Source organism: Telmatherina bonti, assembly GCF_933228915.1.
Source record: "Telmatherina bonti genome assembly, chromosome: 3".
NCBI classification, from domain to species: Eukaryota; Metazoa; Chordata; class Actinopteri; order Atheriniformes; family Telmatherinidae; genus Telmatherina; species Telmatherina bonti.
Genome location: NC_136621.1, coordinates 31,353,417 through 31,373,466, shown reverse-complemented (window position 1 = coordinate 31,373,466; position 20,050 = coordinate 31,353,417). Strand labels below are relative to the sequence as shown.

At 39.2% G+C, this 20,050-nt stretch overlaps 2 protein-coding genes across 2 annotated transcripts; both read right to left on the bottom strand.

The window, feature by feature from the left end:
• Positions 1-231: 231 nt before the first annotated feature.
• LOC306774984 (WD40 repeat-containing protein SMU1-like) lies at positions 232-9,428 on the bottom strand (the record flags this gene model as incomplete). The annotated part of the gene is made up of 12 exons (XM_079265186.1): positions 9,367-9,428; positions 6,941-7,151; positions 6,707-6,859; positions 6,509-6,625; positions 4,882-5,004; positions 4,357-4,476; positions 3,934-4,050; positions 3,689-3,816; positions 1,678-1,804; positions 1,420-1,578; positions 509-661; positions 232-330 (listed from the first exon to the last, which is right to left on the bottom strand). The coding sequence occupies exons 1-12, from the start codon at positions 9,390-9,392 to the stop codon at positions 232-234; spliced, it is 1,533 nt and encodes a 510-aa protein (XP_079121312.1). The 5' UTR covers positions 9,393-9,428.
• Positions 9,429-14,932: 5,504 nt separating this feature from the next.
• rps6 (ribosomal protein S6) lies at positions 14,933-19,001 on the bottom strand. The gene is made up of 6 exons (XM_079261719.1): positions 18,943-19,001; positions 18,181-18,312; positions 17,660-17,870; positions 16,277-16,423; positions 15,275-15,432; positions 14,933-15,188 (listed from the first exon to the last, which is right to left on the bottom strand). The coding sequence occupies exons 1-6, from the start codon at positions 18,946-18,948 to the stop codon at positions 15,093-15,095; spliced, it is 750 nt and encodes a 249-aa protein (XP_079117845.1). The 5' UTR covers positions 18,949-19,001; the 3' UTR covers positions 14,933-15,092.
• Between the last annotated feature and the right edge of the window lie 1,049 nt (positions 19,002-20,050).

Genomic DNA, 20,050 nt, shown 5'->3' with positions numbered 1-20,050 from the left:
ATGAAAATGAAGCATCAAATGTCATTGGTGAAGATGGAAGAGAGCTTATGCAACATGGAGGACTGAGACTGTCTTGCAAAAGTTTTTACAGCTTTATATAATAAAAGATAATTGGTTATAAATAACTGACATCCAGTTAAAATGTATACATGAACTAATAGGATTCAACTGTCTTCTAGCCATGTGGACGACTGTCTATCTTCCCCACATAATGATGCAGGTGCTGGGAGTTTAAGGTTTCCATAACCGTAGCAGGCCGTCTTCGCTGTATGTGGCAAGCAGGTTTTCATGTGGGTGGTGAGCGATGCCAATTACATCTTTCTCGTGAACCTGTGGGAGCAGAAGCACACAGATCAATTCCACATTCTTATTTCCCCCTAGCCGCTGTTTCCTAAATGCCCATCCTGATGGATTTTAACTCAACAGTGAGACATCAGGATGAGTGGATGGAAAAACACTGACGGCTTCTTCCCAAAAATAATTGTTAAATATGAGCAGAGGAGCTTACAGTCAGCATTTTCTCCAGCCTCCCTGTCGTATAGTTGAAGCAGTACAACACTAAGTCTTCTCCCACACAGTAGATCCACTCCCCGCGGGGTGACACGGTGCAACACACAAAGTTTGCTCCTTCTGCTTGGTCTGAGCTGAAGGTCTTCATAGTCTGAGGAGTAGGACAATGTCAATAACATTGAGATGAGGCCTTTTAATTAATCTACGAGGTGGCACTGCTTTTCAATGAAGAGAAAAGTTTGATGTTTTGTCAGCTAAACCTTTTTATTCATCCTTTATCAAACATTTTGACACTATCCTTACAGTGTGTTCACAAGAGAGCTGGTGTATGTTAGCCTAGATAAGAGGTGTTACCTCAACACTAAACAGCTGGTTTAACATTTTGGCTTTTATATGAAGATGTTATCAGAAAACTGTAAGCTGGTTAGTGAAGAGTAAAGCTGTATAAAGGGAAAATTCTGTTATATTTTGAGGAAGCTAAACATCTGTGTGTCTGTTTTGAGTCATTGCTAAATTAAGCATTATATTCAACATGCAGTATAAACATGAAAGAAATGTATTGTTTCAGGAAACGCCTTGTCCAGCTACAGCTTTAAAAATTGGAATGTTTGTATATCTTGGATTTGTTAATGAGCTTTTTTCCCCCTTATTCTGCCAAAGAGACACCAAAAATCCGCTGTTTCCAAACTTCTTATGATTTTCTGTCTTCTGTGTGATAATAAACTTAGTATCTTAATTTTTCAAGTATTTATTTTGCACTGTTAGTAAAAGAAAACAATCAAATGTTGATCGAAAGCTAGAAAAAAACTTGTAGCAGAAACTGAAAACAGCTATTTGAATCCTTTAACAATCAACATGACGGGACGTTGCTCTGTGTGGATGAGGCCTGAGGGGGTGCAGGGCTCTCACCTGACCGTGAATGTTCATGATGACCACTGAGCTGGAGTGATTACAAATCACAAAAAACTCTGGATTTTGTGGAAGAGGAATCACATTGTTGACAGGAACATCTATCGGTGACAGAGACTTAAAAGTGTGAATGCACTCGCAGGATTTTGCGCTCCAAATCTGAAAAAAATACAGAAAAAATTTTCCAGATTTCACTGTATTACATCAGATGCATCACAAAACCGCCTTTAAGTTACACACTATTTAGGCTAATTGTACCTTAACAGTGCCATCAGATGAGGCACTGATGATGTGAGATCCATCTTGAGTGAAGGTTACATCATTTACAAATGATGAGTGGCCACTTAACTCCTTAAGTGTCTTCCCTGACCTCAGTTCATGTATTCTGAAAATGATAATGTTCAATTGAGCAACATACAATTGAGACACTGAAATCAAATAAATAGCAGTGCTGACTCACTTTAACAGCCATTCATTTCCCTGGAAGAAGGGTTTTTTTTCACAAGAGCAGACAAAACATACTGCTAAGCTCCTGATGTGTTATTTTTAGCTCCTGGTGAGTGACTGGTTGCAGATTAGCTAAACCATGAAAAAACGCCTCCCGCTTGCTGATTCACTTGGTTTCCTGGTGGATGATTTACTGTTTGTAAAGAAATCTCCAAGCGTGTGGAACTGGGAGGTGGGGCGGGGGGGGGGGGGCACGTTGCAGCTTTGTGGCAGAGCACATGATGCCTCAGCTGCACCCACACAGCACATGTGCCTCCAATACAGCAGAGACGCTCAGCCCACACCCCCAGGAGTCAGAAATAACACTCAGCCCCTCAAAATGAAGGGGATTCTGTGTGTGTGCGAGTGTGTGCATGTAAAAGAGGAAAGACAACATCCTTGAGATTTATGCTTGTCCTTTGCATGCACAGAAAAAAATGTGTACATTTAGTCATGCAAGTAAATGAAAATGAGGAGCAACAGATGTTTACAGATTTCAACAGTAATTAGTTACTGTCAGATGTGTCGGAGCAGGGACACATTGAAAACCTGCCCTCGTGGGACAGAATTGAGTAGCCCTGGTCTACGGTGTCCAGGTTCTGTGGCTACAAAGCAAGCTCACATGAGCACCCTTCCACCGCCATGCTCACCAGTTGGTATGTGGTGCTTGTAGTAGTATGTTTGTTTGGGTTTTCACCAAGTCTGATGTGAATAATGAAAATACATCTCTACTGGAGGTCTGGTGACTTGTTGAGGTGTGCAAACCAAAGCTGTGCTGCCATGCTCTTTTTACAGACAAGATTGCTCTTGCAAACCTTGTAAACAAGCCGTTATGGTCAGTGTTTTTCTCTGGAAGTTTAAATTTACCACGTTAGATGAAGCCTGTAGAGGCTGAGATGTAGCCATTTGGGTGTTTTTTGCCATTCTGAGCTCTATACTAGCTGACCTTACAGTAAACGTGCTGTGTCCACTCCTGGGAAAACTGACAGCTATCTTTAATGTTTTCATTTGTAAATAATCATTCTCACTGTAAAATGATTGACTGCAAGTTTATTGTAATTGGGCGTTTGGCCCTTATCAACTGATAAACAGCAATAATTGCTTCTTTAAGCTCACTGCTGAAGTCTTTCCTTCTTTTGTTTGTTTGTCATGTATATTTGACCAAACAATAATAAACAAACAAAATTAAAACAACATAAAATAACATAAGTTTCACAATTTTCATTTGACCAGGTGTAGGCAGAAGCCAAGGCTTATTATACCTACCCTTCTCTCCAAATTTAAAGTACTTGTTGACAGACACCTGAATTATCTTGACCAGCACACTTCCAAAACTTCTACTTTTATAGAGAGGTGCTCACACCGGCCGACAATCAGTGAATTATGTTTTTTAAAATCACCTGGCAGCTATTTACCATCTGAATTCTTATAGAAACTGTGTTGGGAGAACAATTTGGAGGGATTAAATAGAAAGACAAATGAGTTCACTGCCTTCCTGCAGCAGAACTGACGCCTATGTGTGCCTTCCAAATGTTTGTGAATCATGTCTGAGGTCATGAAAATCTCTTGTTTGCCTCCCACTGGAGATGAGCTATTTCTTTTTATTTGTTTGTAGGTTTTTAAGTCCCAGTATTGTTGTATTTATTTCCAGTATTCCAGTTTTAAAACAAATAAATAAAAGTCAGCTTTGCTCTAAATAAAACTGCCAGCTTGCATGTCTAAGCAGCACAAACACACCTGCAGCTGCAGATTGCACCATGCTCGCCGTTCAGTGAAAACCCACCTGATGGTCTGGTCGAAGGAGGCGCTAAGGATCTGGTTGTTGTCGATGAAGAAGCTCAGACATGTCACACCTTTATTGTGAGCATGCTCAAACCTGCGCAGGCACAAACCACTTTGGATCTTCCACACCTTCCATGTCAACATTCACAATTTGGAAAAGAAGTTAAGGGACAGCATTTAATGAGATGGTCACATTTTGAAATGTTTATATTGTCAAATTCACAAAAGAGTATCAACGTCTTTTACCTTTATTTTTCCATTCTGAGCTCCAGTAGCCAGTAGATCTGTATCCTGACTGAAGCACATACACAGCACTGCGTCATCCATCATCATGAAGCTGTTGTGGCCCTGATACTTAAGATCCTAAATCATTTACACAAACACACACACACACACACACACAAATATATAGCAAATAATAAAATATTCCCATCATAATAATATAAGAAAAACTGAATAATGTGAGATCTCAATCACATGACAACATAAGATCATAACAGATTATGTCATTGTAACATATTATATGTCATTATGTGCAAACAATAATTCAAGGCAGATCTCTTAGTATCCAAACAATAATTACAAATATGGGAAAAAGAAAAAAAAAAAAAAAAAAAAGAACTATATGTAACAGATTAAAATATATTTCATAATATGAAAAGTATTTACCTTGCTTACTTTTCCAGTGTTAAAGTTCCAGACCTCAATAAGTCCATCCACTGATCCAGTAATCAAATATTTCCCATCGGGAGAGAAACGGGCACATTCGACATGGGAACGGCGTCCAAACTGCACATTCAAATCACAAATAGTAACCAGTTGGTGTGAAAATGTGCTTTCCTACTCAACTTCCAAACTGCACTTCACATCCACAGAGAATTAAATAACTATTTAATAACAGGTGACCTCAGAGAAACAAAGTTCCCCGGTCAGCTGCTGCTGCGTGGGCTGGCCATTCCAACGTATCACCTTGGCACAGGAAAGCAATGATGAGCAACTCCTGCAGCCCCATCTGTGCCAGTGCTGAGACTCAAGAGCTGCCTCCAGGTGAATAAAGCAATTAGTTTTGGGTGTGTATGTGTGTGAGTGTGGTGAACTGCCAGGCAAGCAAACAAAAACTTCCAATTCGTCAACTAAACAAGTTCCCACTGACCATAAAGGAATGGTAGACTGTTGCTAAATGTAATCATGTACCTTTATGTGGCGGTACAGCTGTGTTGGACAGCTCTCTTTCACCATAAGCTGCTCTTTGCTCGCTGGTGTGTCGATGGCCATATCAGTGGAGAGATAACCTGGACAATGCTGTCGTTTCATGTACTGCAACACAGATAAATCATAATTAGTGCAAAACATAAAGTGGAAGAGGCAGTTCTCAAAATCGAAGCAAAATCAACATTGTGAGGAAGATGCAGGCATCCCCTCACTAATCAGGTGCTGTTTTGTCACTCGGACATGTACATATCCCTTTATTTCTTTGTTTCTGTTGATGTATTTGTTCACTAAAGATGGATCCTATTTAGTTGAACGATGCATTAATTTGGTTTGTTTCTGTATATGTTTTGGTTGGCTTCTAACCTCTCTCTCTCTCTCTCTCTCTGAGGTGATCTTGGAGATCAGCAGTGTCATGGAGGCGCGCCCATGAATGTTGCTGACAAGGGCCTGGTGTGCTTAATTAGTTGGTTGGCACAAACCAAATGGCCTGAGGAGAGGGGGGAGATTGGGGAAGAAGTAGTTAATCTTTATTTGTGTTGATTAGTATTTCTTGTTTTGATTAAAGTAAAAGGATAAGGTGTGAGGTAATTTAGTATTTTTCTAGTGGTGTTTAGAGTTAAGCTGTATTGTATGTTTTTAAGATTTGTACTTGTGACAATGCCCCTGTGTTTTGCATTAATGAATATGGTTCTCGCCTATATATACTGGTGGAGGAATGTGAATTAAAAACAAAAGGGGGAAAGGTGTCTGTGCATGTGAAACTGAAAAGAAATCTAAGTAAAAAGAAACCGAGCTCTGCCAATTTTGATGTCCCGTGGTTCTTCCTCCTCTTCTTCCTTTGGCTGTGCACCTGAGGGGACGTCGCCATTCTGCACTCCCTAAGGTTAAAACCTTACAAACATTATGAAATTGTGACTTAAATATTAAACCTCATTTGTTCAATTATTATTTCAGTTGTTGTTCTCTAATGAAGTTAAAAAATGAATCAACTTATCAATCAATCACATATTTACTTTGTATGTAAAATTCTTAATAGTGTCTGATATATTCCCACATTTCCTATCAAATTGCTGTAAGGCATGTAGTTGTCTTTCAATGTTACTAGTGGTACTTGTTTTATTGTTTTGTTTTGGTTGCAGCTCTATTTTCTATTGCCTAAACTCTACCAAATTATATTTGCAGATTAAGAGTTCAGGAAGTCCTTTAGCTTCTTTCTGAAAGAGGTTGTTATTTTGTTTTAAAGCTCCTCCTGCCAAATGTCCTTCTTTCCTAAGAAAAGTCCATCAAGACTTGTAAGTACTGACTTGTTTACTTATTAGTGTAACTGAAACTGTAAGCCAACTATAAATTGAATAAATCAAGCTGTTGTTAAAAAAAAAACCCACAACTTTTAAAATCCATCCTAATATGTTTCCGGCGCAGTTTCATGCAGGAACGTGAGAGCAGATAGCATGACTGCCTCTGTAGTAGAGACTCAAGCAGAAAACTTTGTTAAATATTTTAAACATTACCTGGTTATTTTGTAACTTTACAAAGGATTTATTGTTTTTATTTGAAATAAAATCCTTTAAAAATAAGTATTGATGAGAACATTGATGTGTATACTCACACTGACTTGCTCCAGAAGACCAATGAGGCGAGAAGGGGGCACCACGCTGACCTCCTTTACTAGAGCCTCAGCTATAGCCCTGCGCCTCTTCTCCTTGCTGCTGCCTTTCAGGTACGCCTGTAATGATATTAAGAGGCTGTTACCTCGCCAAGTGTTCTGACACAGTCATCCAAATGTACACACCTTTGTTTATCTCACCTCACAAGGGTCAAAATAGGAGCTCGTTAGCAGGCTCTCCAAATGGATGTATCGCTCTGCCTGGGTCTGTTTCAGCATAATCATTGGGTCGGTCTGCCGTAGGAGAGAGCGAGCTGCACCGACCTCCCTCATTTCAATGAGCTCCATCACAACCTGTTGAGGAAGGCAGTGGCGATGAGAGGTATTTTAGATTGAAATCAAACCAAGAAGAACATCTGCTGAACAAAAACTCACCTGCTCATAAAGGTCAATAAGTATGTTGTCGGGCAACTTCAGGGACTCGATGGCCAGCAGAACAGAGTCCCAGTGTCCTTTGTTTATGTCTGTAATAAAGCTTTCTATGCTTTCCACTGTGTTGAGTGAGACGGTGGTTTCCTCCTGTAAGGTGTTTAATGTGCGGTAGAGGTTGTTCTCCTTGAGGTACTGCATTATCAGGCGGATCACGCTGCAGACACAATACGTTAATTATTTGTCACAAACAGACTGAAAACACAAAGTCCAGAGATGCACAAGAATACCCAACATGCATATATTTTCACTCATTTCAGAAGACCATAAAGATACAAGTTCAAGTATTCTAAACAAGTATTTTAATCACTATAAAAAGCATCGCATTTTGAAAGTGAGACATTTTTATGATTAATCCAATTTCCTGGTGGTAACAAAATTAGGAAAGGGTTGCCAGTATCGCTGTGTAGTTACCCTTATTTATTTTGAACTGTAAATGTCTGGGAACAAAGACCAGTTTTTGGACCTCTAGTGGACTCATGTTGTGTTTCACTTTACCAATATAGGACAATCTGTTCAACAGTATTGTCTTTTGTATTTTGTATTTTGTATTTTATGATGCACGGCGGTACAGTAGTGTGGTGGTCGGCACTGCAGTGTCACACCAAGGTCACTAGTTCACCACCTTTCAAAGTGACTGCTGATAACAAGCTGGATGGTCCCTCTCCTTTAAAGTCTGGAGTGCTTTGCATCCCATGATTTCCAGAAAAAATGTTGATTCATCTGACCAAAGTTCATGTCTAAGTTCATTTTTAATTACCTTTAGCCCAATGACAATGTCATTTTTTAATTGTGGCATACGGCTTCTTCTTTGAGTAAAAGAACTTGCATGGCTCTGTGAAATGTGTTCACAGACAATCCTTTCAGAAGGTTTTCCTGAGCTCATGTATTGATGTATGTGACAGAATAAATCTGCCTGTTTTTAAGCAGTGTTTAATGTCTTCAGTCGAGTAGAAAGGTGTCTTCAGAGTATTAAATTATTTAAAATATCTATAACTCTCTACATCACTCTAAAATTACTCCACACATTCATTTCTTCATATTCATAAAGATTACTTGTCTAAGGTTCTCATTTTTGAACCAGTGACTTGTTGCCATTTAATCTAATAGCTGTTAGTTAACTTGAATTTCCCCTCGGGGATGAATAAAGTATCTTTGATTTGGTTTGATTAACTGTTTCTTCTTAGTACTGATTTCATTTCCAGCAGCAGTTTGTTCCCCTGATCAACTCTTTTGAGATATGACTCCCATAAAATTCAAGATGAGCTAAGACCATATACTATAATAAATATTTCTTGTTTTCAACTTGCGATATAATTTATACATTAACATAAATTTATCCCACTTTCGCAAGTTTGGAAAAAGGTTTTACAAAATCTCAAAAATAGCCACAGCCGGGCCAAGTTTGGTCTAATTTGTATGTCAGTACTGTATTTCTGGCTATGCTTAGACTTATTTTATAGCTTTGACTATCCAATATCAATAAAATGACCAAATAATTAATTATTCATCCCAAGTAGAAACTATCTACTTTTCAGAATCCATCCAATCACAGATTGTCTGGCACTCCACCATGATGTTCAAGTCAAACCAAGACAAAGACTCTGATCTCAGCTCATGTGGACTTTTGTCCCATTTCATAACCATTTGCTGAACATGATCCTGTGCTATTTTCCTGTTTTTCCTCTATCAATAACATTGGGACCTTAAGCTTTACATTCATCCACCAGTACTTGCAGAAAAATGCACTTGCTACATGGTGAGAATATCATCTCCCACTGCTTCACCAGAAACTTTTTTTTTTTTTTTTATTAAAAACTACAACAAAACAAAATAAATTCTACTTGCCAGAAATGTATTTTAGCCTACTGTGCCTTTTGCCCACCAAAAGACAATTATTTACATCATTAAGATTTAGGAATACAGTACTTAGCAGAGGCAGATCAATAAACAGGCAGATGAGAACGGTGTTTCTATTTTTAGAAGATAGATAGATAGATAGATAGATAGATAGATAGATATTTGAGCATATGCACAGCATGTTGATCACAATAAATTATAGTAAGGACAATGAATGGCTGGCAGGAGGTTCGACAGCAACCTAAAGGTACACATTGCTGCACAAACTGTACAAAACTCTGACAATAAACTCATTTTTTCGTTGTTTGTTTGTTTTTTGGTCGGTTGTTTTTGTTTTTTGTTTTTTTTTTATTATTATTTAGCAAAATTCACAACACTCTTAAACTGAACTAAGATCTTCTTCATTTTTTACATTGAAATTCTGCCAACCATTCACTGAAAAGTTAGAATCTACAGACAGTGGCCAACTTGTTACCCTTGCACAAATCAAAACACAGAGAGAGCACACTTACTCCGCGGGCTCCATCTCTACTGCCATGTTGCTGATCCTGTTTCCTGCTGGTGCTGCACCGGACTGACGGTGCGACTGTTTGGCTCGGGCACAAAGCTCGCTAGAGCCACGTGAAAATCGTGTGCCGGGGACCACCCACTACACGTGCTTTTTTTTTTTTCTCTCTCGCGTCTTGCATTCTTTGCGTTGAGCAGCAGACCCAACCCTTGTGACTGCCTGTGCCGCGTAAAAGTGTGAAAGAACCACACCTCCTCCTCCCTGACGCAAACCGATTTCCAGAAGAAAGATGTTTTCTGGGCACGTTGTGTGCAGGAGTGGCGGGATGCTGCAGCAGTCTAAGCAACAGCAGCATCAGCACCACGGACAGAACCTCGTGGCTCACTGCGTGCTCCCCTCACATCATGCAGGAGGAGAAATGCTTTCCTATAAGGTTATTATAATCACTCCTTCAAGATAAATCCCTCTACCTCCTCATACAGCACCATGCAGATCCAGAATACACAGTGTATGGTCTCTTCGCCACATGAGCCTGTCAATGCGCTCATGATGCTGAACAGCAGCGTGATTTGTCTTCTAGCACGCTGTGGATTTAAATCTCCCGTGGCTTGTCAGTGTTATTTATCTTAGTTACTGAGCTGTGTGTGACTTTTAAATGCACCTGCTTGTGCTCAGCTGCATATTAACCGACTAATCAACAATTTGCCGTTTGTCTGTAAGAAAATAAGGATGAATTTACACAGCACATTCCAATAAATGATAAGATCTGACAAGTATAATCGAGTATGAAGAACATTATAGGCTGTTGTCATTGAACAGACTGCATGCTAGTATGTGAAAGCAGCTGTAGTGTAAGCAGTAGAGCTTACAAAGAAAGATTCGTCTGACTTTTATGATTCATTCAAGGCTTCAATATTTCTTTTTATCCAAAGTGTTGCTGATCCCTGAAGGGGAATTCAGATAGTCTATCAGCTCAACAACCCTCAGTCTTTCACTTCTCATAAACAAGGAGGCTACTTATAACTAACTAAATAAATTAAGATGAAAATTTGTTTTGCCGTTTCTCAAGCCGATTAAAACCTAAATTACATAAATTGTAGTTATCAGTCCGTGTGGTTGCTGTGAAGTTTTGGAAAGGTTCCTTTTTACCTGTCCCATTTGAAATGATGATATCCGATTTTACGCTATTTCTACAGTCCATTTCAGATCAGTTTAAAAATAAAAATAAAAATGACTCCTCATTCACTCATAACAGACCACAATCTCTCTAATCACTCCTGAAATGTATTCACACATAACAGCACAGGATAGGTCTTGGATTCTGGGACATTTCTAATACAACTGCGATAGCAGAATGGTTTTACACCTGCTTTCAGCACATATGAAACCCTCCTCCCAAACACTGACACACACTCTTCAATTTCTTCATAGTGGACCAAAATGTTGTTCCAACCACCACTCCAATGGGTCTTGTCATAGTCTGTCAAGTATCTTGATTACATGTAAAAAGAACAATTTATATGCATTTATTTTGAATTTGACACCCCCCCCCCCCCCCCCCCCCCCCCCCCCCCCGTGGGACTTCACACATAACGTCCCAGCTGGCGGACATACCGCGAGATTAAGGGGAAAGTCTCAACAGGTGAGGGCTAATTGGTGTCAATAAGGAGCTATTTGAGCAGAGAGGAGATCCTACGAACTGGCATTTTAATCTCGAGATTTGAGCATCTTCCCAAGCAGGAAATGCGCTCAAAAAGGAGCTTCAATTTCACATGTTGACTCACTCAATCATTTTACTGGAAAAGTCTTTAAAACCTCCCAAATGAACAACAACCTGGTGAGTAATATCTATAATGGGGAGGGTGGGGGGGAAGCCTTACGCAATGTGTTTTAAATATTAAGCTCTTTTGCGGTGTTGTTTGATGCAGAAGTTGTAAAAATAGTTCCTTGTAAATTTTACTATTTCTTTCTAGAAAGCACCGAGTGCAGCATCCAGGGTGGCCCAGCTACCTGTGGTTCAGTCACTTTATGCCACACTGTCAGTCATGTACACAGACAGTAAAGGCTACAGTCCGAAGGTGAAGTCTGTTTGTGAGGCACTGGAGAGCAGAGTGAGCACCTTCAGCACTGTGGCCTGTACCACCGTCTCACCTGTCCTGATCAAGTTTGAGCCACAGAGTGAGTAGAAACTTTGCATGCAAGTCACCGCTTTTCTGTCTTAGTGTACATCCCTTGCTTGTATTAATTTCCATCCTAGAAATGTGAGAAAAGCTTTAATTCTTGAGGTTATTCTGATGTGGTTGTCCAAGTAACCATTCATTATCTACACAAAATCCAAGACTCTCAAAAGTGAGAGCAGAAGTTGATAATTGAATATGACTTAAATAGCTGTTCTGATTTTTATTTTAGTTTCTATTGCAAATGATGTTGCTTGCAAAACTCTTGACTGGCTGGAGACTTCCTTCCCTGTGCTTTTGTCACCTACAGATGAGGTAGTTCGTCATGTTTAAATGTCACAGCTTTTCTGAAATAGTGTATCAAATCAGCTAATCGATACACATGACTTTATCACACAGGTTGCAACAGCTGCAAAGAACAAAATACATGAGATTCAGGATGTGGTGAGTATTGTTACCAAAGGAACTGTGAACTGTGTACAGCACACAGTCACGTGGGTCACAAGCAGGGTGCTTCAGGCTGAAGATGGAACATACCAGTCGATGGTGGGCAGAACGATCTATGTTGCCAGTGTGGGACTAGACTCTGCCCTGAGTTTGTTGGAGGGTCTGATGCAACAGGCGCTTCCCCCCATTGAGAAAGATAAAGGTATGTTGTAAAACAAGTCTTTGGCTAAATTAATTGAAATCTGAATTAAGTCCTGCACTTAACCTGTCTTTTGTTTCTAGAAGGTGCTCACCTAGAGGGTTTTGAGGTTGCCATTCATCGAGGCCATTACGCTGAGAGAATAATTTCACTTGGTACCAAACTGTGTAGGCGGACCTGTCACTTCGTTGGCTCCAAGATCCAAACTGTTAAGGTGTGTCATGAGTACTCTTAAATAGTAAACAATGCTATAAAGAGCTTCTTTTAAATGTGAATCATTCAAGCACAAGTCTAACATGGTTGTGTTCAAATACAAGATACACCAAACATTGTATCACTGACTCAACAGGGAAAGAGCTTATCCAGGTCTACTGCTCTGGTTCAGGACCTTCAGACCACCTGTCTGAGCCTGGTGTGTAGCGTCCAAGGACTGCCACAATACTTGACGCACCAGGCTGTTACTGTGTTTTTCTTCATCAACCAGATGTCTGCCTTGAGCTGTCCCCCATCCCAACAGGAGCGGACTCGACACACAAGTAATCTTGGCAATGCTGATGAGTCTTCCTCACCTTACAAGAGGTCTGTTGTAACTACACCAGCCTTCCGACTGAGGCCTACCAGGACATTTGCTTTTGACACTGGGAGTCATGGAAAAGGACATGTGCATCGTTGATGTGGGGCCACTGTAGCTAACTCATCTAAATTTCATGAAATTTAAAGTAATTGTTAAATAAAGGATTAGATTAATTTAACTTGGATCTCTGCATTGTTTTGGCAGCTGCGATATGAACTTTTTCTGTATTTTGGTGTTTTTTGCGTGTTAAATCTTTTGGAATGGCGTAAATTCCAAAGGGCAAAAATATAGATATAATTCATCTATATAGATATGGGGGGGGAGAGAAACTTTTTGTGAAATGTGTAAATTTTGATCCAGGTCTATTGATATTTGGAAGACCTGTTTGGAACTTATCCTGTAGTTTTTTGTTTTTTTTTTCTTTTTTGGCCAAGCACCCTGACCCTCTGCTGTAGGTATTTCCATTTATACTAAAATTGACTGTACCTTGCAATACGAAAGAATCCCTCAAACTCTCCAGATAACTATCCAGGTTGCTCATAAAACTGAATGAAATCAAAGTTAGATCAAGACCCATTTTCAGAAAAACAAACTGAAAATTTGCGTTTGCTAATAAGACAACCTCTGCCACCATCTTGGTTTAAAAAAAAAAAATTGGGAGATAGACTTCATACTTTTTGTATGAGCTAGTCACATTGCAACAATCTGCAAGAGATGGTAAACTGAAGAATTTTTTCATTTGTCTGGTGCACAGACACCAGTTTAAGTCCAGTGTGGCAGTGCATATCCCATTCCATTGGTGAAACTGGTTCACATCAGATTTTTCCACAAAATTTGCATCACTTCCTGTTGTGCAAACCAAAGGGTTTTTTCAGATAAGTTTCACAAACCTTTCCATCTCAAAATCTTGCTCATGAAATTCAAACCGAATCAGATCCTGATGCTCAATTCTTTTAATCTATTGAGGGGACTGTAAATTATTTTGATGAGCAATGCAATGGACATTTTAGCTAACACCTTTTCCTGAAAGGAGAAAATGTTTTTGCTTAGTGAATGTGGATTAAGTTGGCATATTTGTAAAGGTAATATGCAGTATTTTCAAACTTTTCAAGCACAATTATAAACTGACAAGCTCTGCTTTGTAGCTACAGATGTGTAACAGTGCTTTGTAGTTTGTGTATCAAAGTCACCTTCCAGATATTGAGGGACAGACATGAGTACAACTACAGTACTGTCCATAAGGTTCAGTTAGGACTAGTTCATCTGGTGTTTCAGGCATTACACCAACTTCATTTTCCCTGAAGTCTCAGATCTTAACTTATATTTTCATCAGTTAGCAAAGTGTTTGATTTTAACTTTCTCGGGATACTATGAAAATACAGCTACTGCAATACTGTTATTTCAGTAGCGTGCTGAAAGGACACCACTTATGTATATGCAGAAGTGTGCTTAAGTCCTGAGAGAGGAAACAAGCTAGCGCAGCCACTAAAGTGTGTAGGTGTGTCAGTTCTCATTCAAGGCATCCCATTGTAGAGACTGAACATTTGAGTGGCCTTAACATGTAAAAGTACATGTCAAATATTCTAAATGAGCACAAGCTTTTCTCAGCAAGTTGTTTTTGCAGTGAAATATCCAGGTTTTGTCCCAAGGTTTTTTCTTGGTATGGTGATGCTTTCAAGAACTGCTCGAATGTAGAAGCAGCACAAAATACTCAAGTTGCAAGGCTGTCTATTTGTAGTTTTGCTAAACCTTTAAGTTGTATTAGTTTGATGCAGTTGCGTGAAGTTGCTCAACCATGGCGATTGGAGTATGAAGTTTGTCACGCGCTTTATATGCTGCTCAAATCTATGGTTTGTGCATCAGCAATCAGTTCTCAATGAAAAGTGGCAGAGCTGGTCTCAGTGGATCAGGGTTAGGCCATTATGAACTAGACTTATCGTCTCAAACGGCATTTAGAAATGCCATGATCTAACACCCAACAGTGTTTCCAATGTAGCACTTTGGCTTTTTAAATTCATCAAAACCCCATATGGACACTAGAGGAAGGTTCATGTCAAGGTCAGCTCACAGTGCAGCCAGTTTCAAGGCATTTTGTTGGATCAAACTAATGTAACAGTTTTGTTACTAGTGTAGAGGTTGCAGTAAGTCAGCTGAGACCCAACTTCAACTTAAATACTGGTACTGCTGCAGGAGTTTAAGAAAAACTGGACTACATTAATTTACAAACGACCATCTTGCCTTTGTGATATGTATCTTCCTTGCCCGCAGCGTGGAAAATAAATTTCACATAGGCATTACATTTTTTTCAGTACATTTTATTTGAGTTGCTGGTTTCACTTCTGGCTTGACTCTGACTTCGAGGTGGATGCCCTCAGAGAAGAAAGACGGCGCCTCTTCGCAATCTGTTCCTGGCGCTTCTCCTTGGCTTCCTGCGTTGGTAAGGGAAAAAAAAAAAGTTTGCTCAGTCATTCAATTTTTCAGTCATGTAATAAAAATAAAGCTGAAATTGACATACCTTCATCCTCTTGGCCAGCAGCTTAGCATATTCAGAGGCCTCTTCCTTGTTCTTCTGGGTACGCTGTCTCTTGAGGGCAATACGGCGGCGCTTGTGCTGCAGCACACGAGGTGTCACCAGTCTCTGGATCTTGGGAGCCTTAGTTCTGGGCTTCTTCCCTAATGGTGTGAGGGGATCACATAGTCATTAGCAATGTAGAAAATCAACATGCAAGCCTTGTAACAGATGAAGATTAAGACGACGATCACTAGCTAAGTTTACACAGAGCACAATGGATCACATCATGTACCTTTTATCAAACTGGGAGTGGGGGAGTTCATCTTTTTTAAAATAGATTAGATCAGTGGGGAAAATAACCACAAATACACTCATTTTGATCATTTGTAATGAATATTTCTGCACATGCTTGAGCCATTTGGGGATAGGTGGCATAAAGAGTGCTGGGAAAGATGAAGTGTCAGCAAAAGAACAGGACTGTGGCACACTTGTTAGAAAGACATTTTTAACTGAGCTTTGTCAGCCAAAAAATTAAAAACAATGTTATAAAAACACCTTTCTGAATTAATGTGCATTTCAGATGTTGTATTACCATCATTAAATCTGTCCATGTGAACACAACTGATCAGCTCACTTTATCTCGTGTCAATGTAAACTTGTCAGCTGGAACATGTGATCCAATTATTAAAAATTACTTGCCAATGTAAAACAAAACAAGAAAAAAAACTTCTGAATAAACCTGATCATATATACAGCAATCAGCATTAGTGATCAATTTAAAAAAAAAATTGTGAAGGCATAATTCATCGACATTCTTGAGATGTTTAAAACCAAGCAGCTGCATTTCATAAGAAGGCCAAATCAAGCTCAGATTTCTGCTGTTTTAAACATTATAGCCTTTAGCTGATTGTGTGATTTGTGATTCCTGGCCTTCATGAAATCTGAACTTATACCCGTTACAAGTACACAAACACAAAATGATTGTTTTTAACAGTTTAAACTTACCTTCTTTAGTCAGGGGTCTCCTAACAACATACTGCCTCACATCATCCTCCTTAGCCAAGTTGAAGAGCTTGCGGATTTTGCTGGCCCTCTTGGGACCAAGGCGACGGGGGACAGTGCTGTCAGTCAGTCCAGGAATGTCCTTCTCACCTAAAAGAACATAAGATAAATATTCAGCTAAAATCTATTTAATTACAAATTGCACAGCTGATCTTCAGTACCTGCAACCTGTGAGTCAAACAGTTTATATACTTGTGATACAATCTTTGTTCCACAGAAACTCAGTTTTAATAAAATAGGTTTTTTGTAACTATTTTCAAGTCTGTCATCTCTCAGCCTGGAAGCTGTGGTTTTCAAAACGACTTTTTCTAAGAAAAAAAACAAAAACAAACAACCTTTAATCACTAACACATACCAAGTCTTACCCCACGTTGGCCAACACCGCATTCCCTGGTTTTAAATAGTTTTGCCGTAGCAAGGTGGCTCGTGAGAATTGTCAAAGTAAGTAAATTGTTTTATATAGCACCTTTCAAGATAAAAAATAACATAAAAACTTAAAACCACAGACAAAAAAAAACCAGCATTTGTTTGTGACACAAAGCACAACTGTGAAAAATGTGCAAGTCATGCTTTACCTGCTACTTAGTTTGTGGCTTCTACTTAGGAAATGATTTTAATTAACAGAGAGAGAAGGCTGTTGGTGGAAAAGCTATTGTGCTGCAACCTGCTTATTACTGCCCAAAGTTATGAGTCGCCGCTTTCATGACTCATCCCATTAAGTCAGATTTTGGCTAATTCGTGGTGCGCAAACTGTACACGTAGCATTTTCAGCCCAACGGAGTAGGTGCTAAAAATGTGTCTACTCTGCCTGAGAAGATCCTGATGTAAACACCTACAAACCAGGATGAGTGATGTCAGGCTGGGCTTAGAAGGTTCTAGTGGACAAGGGTCAAGACATGGCAGCCACACAGAAGTAAATGCAGACCCATTTCACATCAAGATAGTCTACAATTGATCGCAGAAATTAAGTTACTGAATCCAGAATTTAGATCCTATCCTCAAAATTAAAGGAGAAAATACAGTACTGTCATCAAAAGTCAACACAATGGGAGAGCTATACAGTTCAACCATCCACTTCACAGGGTCTGGTTGCATCTGGAAAGCAGCTCTACAGTTAATCTTGGCATCACACTGTCCCCCCTTAATGAATACAAACCAATCAAAAAGGGTCTCCTGGATGCCACTAACATAAGATACACATGATCTAAATGTTTCAATTGCACTTTTATATGCAAACAAGCAGGTGTGTTACCAAGAAGAAATGCATATTATTTCCCATCAATACTAAAGTTTTTATTTTTCCTTGCAACACACTGAACAAGCTACCTTTCTTGACGATGACCAAGTTGAGAACGCTGAGGTTGGCATCAACAATGCAGCCACGGACAGACTTGCGCTTGCGCTCGCCAGTCCTGCGGGGACGATAACAGGAGTGACCCTTGCTGAGGAGCAGACGCACACGGCCATGAGTAAGCACACCCTGCTTCATGGGAAAGCCCTGCTTGTCATTGCCTCCGCTGATGCGCACAACATAACCCTGGGAAAAGAGCATAAGTTAGAACTCTGTTTTCTACTTTGGGGATGTAGTATATAAATGATGTCTAAGTTTCTCAAAGATTTTACAGTTTATGGATTTAATCATTTCTACAACTAAAATGAGAGAGCTTTGCTGTTTCAATCAGCCATGGTGAGGTGGACTGGTCGCATCTGGTAAGCAGCTCCGCTGTTGTTCTGGCAACACACTGTCCCCCCTTCATGGCTACAGATCAGCCAAGAAGGGCCTACATGTGAGCCATGCCAAGTAAAATTAAGTATGGGGAATAAATTAATAATCGAACCGTGCTTACCTTCCACTCATCTCCCAGAGGGTCAGCAGCCACTTCAGTGGCCATACGCTTTTCATAAAATGTCCGCAGCTTTCGCTCATCATCAACTTCAATTAACTTCTGGCAACCAGTAGCGGGAAATGAGATGTTTAGCTACAAGATCAGGGAGGAGACAAAAAAGATGTTACAGCACATCAGTCAGGTTAATACACAGCATGCACACACACTATTGTTACTGCAACTATCCACACACAAAGACCTTGCTACTACACGTGATGCCTCTTGTTGGGACTGTGGTTTTCCTCAGGTCTAAAGATGTCAAAGTAATTTCCACTTTTAATTTAAACCATCAAATTAATCTGTTAGTAGGAATGAGGAAAAGGTTTTGTGGGAAAGGGGAGCCAGGTTGGAGGCCTGCTAGTTTCTCAGCCGGTTTTAGTGTTTGCTAATGTTAGCAGCAGCCAATGAAGTATTACAGAAAGGGTTCTGGGTATAAACACAAAAAAACCAGCAGGTCCATGAAACTGTTACTAAAATATATCTATATTCTACAAGTGGAAGACACTTGAACTGGGCGCACATTTTCACTGAATGCCGCCATGTTCCTGAGTGTTTGATAGGCTCGTAGTCTGGTTCTTATTCACAATCAAAGCTCATCCTCTGTACCAAAACAACGGTTTTTGCGTCAAACTAGTTGGGTTTAAAGTTTAACACACAACCTTGATTAATTCGGAAATATTTCAAAGAAAGTAGCTTTGAAATGTAGATAACAATTTGTTATACCTTCATTTTGCCAAACCGACCCAATGACGGTCCGCCAGGGAAAGAGACCGGATATCCGCCTCTAGTCTCGGATATGACCGAAAAGATCTCGCGATGACTCGTCAGTAGTTACAGTTGCGCTCACATGTATTCGTTCCCTTTTATTAAAGATAAAGCTGAATTTACAACAGTCACTCAAATAACCGGGGACTTAAAAAAGAAACAATAAACAAAAATTTGCAAAAATATAATTTCGTAATATTATACACTGTTTTTTTCCATTTAATTGAGTTGCAGAAAAAAAACAACAACAAAACAATAAAGTCCTGGACAAATTAGAGCACTTTTCTGTTGAACAGTGGGATAAAATACCTGTCAGCAGGTGCAAATGTCTGACTGAGAGGAACAGAAAACACCTGACTGTAGCTGGAACATTAAAGGATTGTTTGACAAAATATTAGTTTATGAGTGATGTAATATGTAATAAATTATTTTTTTGTTTGCTTTTTAAAAAAAGATTTCTATTGAACCAGAATTTAAAAAAAAAATAATGATTTCCACAAAATTTTTATTTATTATTACTTTAGTCAATTTCAGCTTATTTTACAGGCAGCTGTTTTTTCCCCCCTTCTTTAATGAAAGGGTGGGAATAAATATGAGCACAACTGTATATGATGTCCATGAGTTAAACTCCTACAGTCTATGGTTAAACTATGGTTAAACTCAGAGCCTTCGATAATATTGAATTTTGGTTAAACCAGTATACGGTCTATGGTTACGAGACTCCTTGAATTTTCCGAGACTAAGTCACGTGGTTCACGACGAAAGTTTCTGCACTGTCAGCCGATTTGAATGGATCCTGGTGGGTTGCAACCAGACTGCAACGCCAAAATGTTCATATTCCTGCAATGCTTATGCATTTTAAAAAAAAAAAAAAAAAAAAAAAAAAAAAAAAAAAAATATATATATATATATATATATATATATATATATATATATATATATATATATATATATATATATATATATATATATGAAAAGAAGAGATGAAATGTTCATTTGGTGAATCAGTTTGTCCAAACTTGACTAGTAGTTTACATTTTTTATACATTTGTGTTCATAAAAGTCT

What these genes read in the sequence shown, in the direction of transcription:
- rps6 (XM_079261719.1), bottom strand. An exon ending in CTCTGGGAGATGAGTGGAAG is followed by an intron (nt 17,871 to 18,180) that starts GTAAGCACGGTT and finishes CTCTTTTCCCAG; the next exon opens with GGTTATGTTGTGCGCATCAG. An exon ending in GAGACCCCTGACTAAAGAAG is followed by an intron (nt 15,433 to 16,276) that starts GTAAGTTTAAAC and finishes TCACACCATTAG; the next exon opens with GGAAGAAGCCCAGAACTAAG.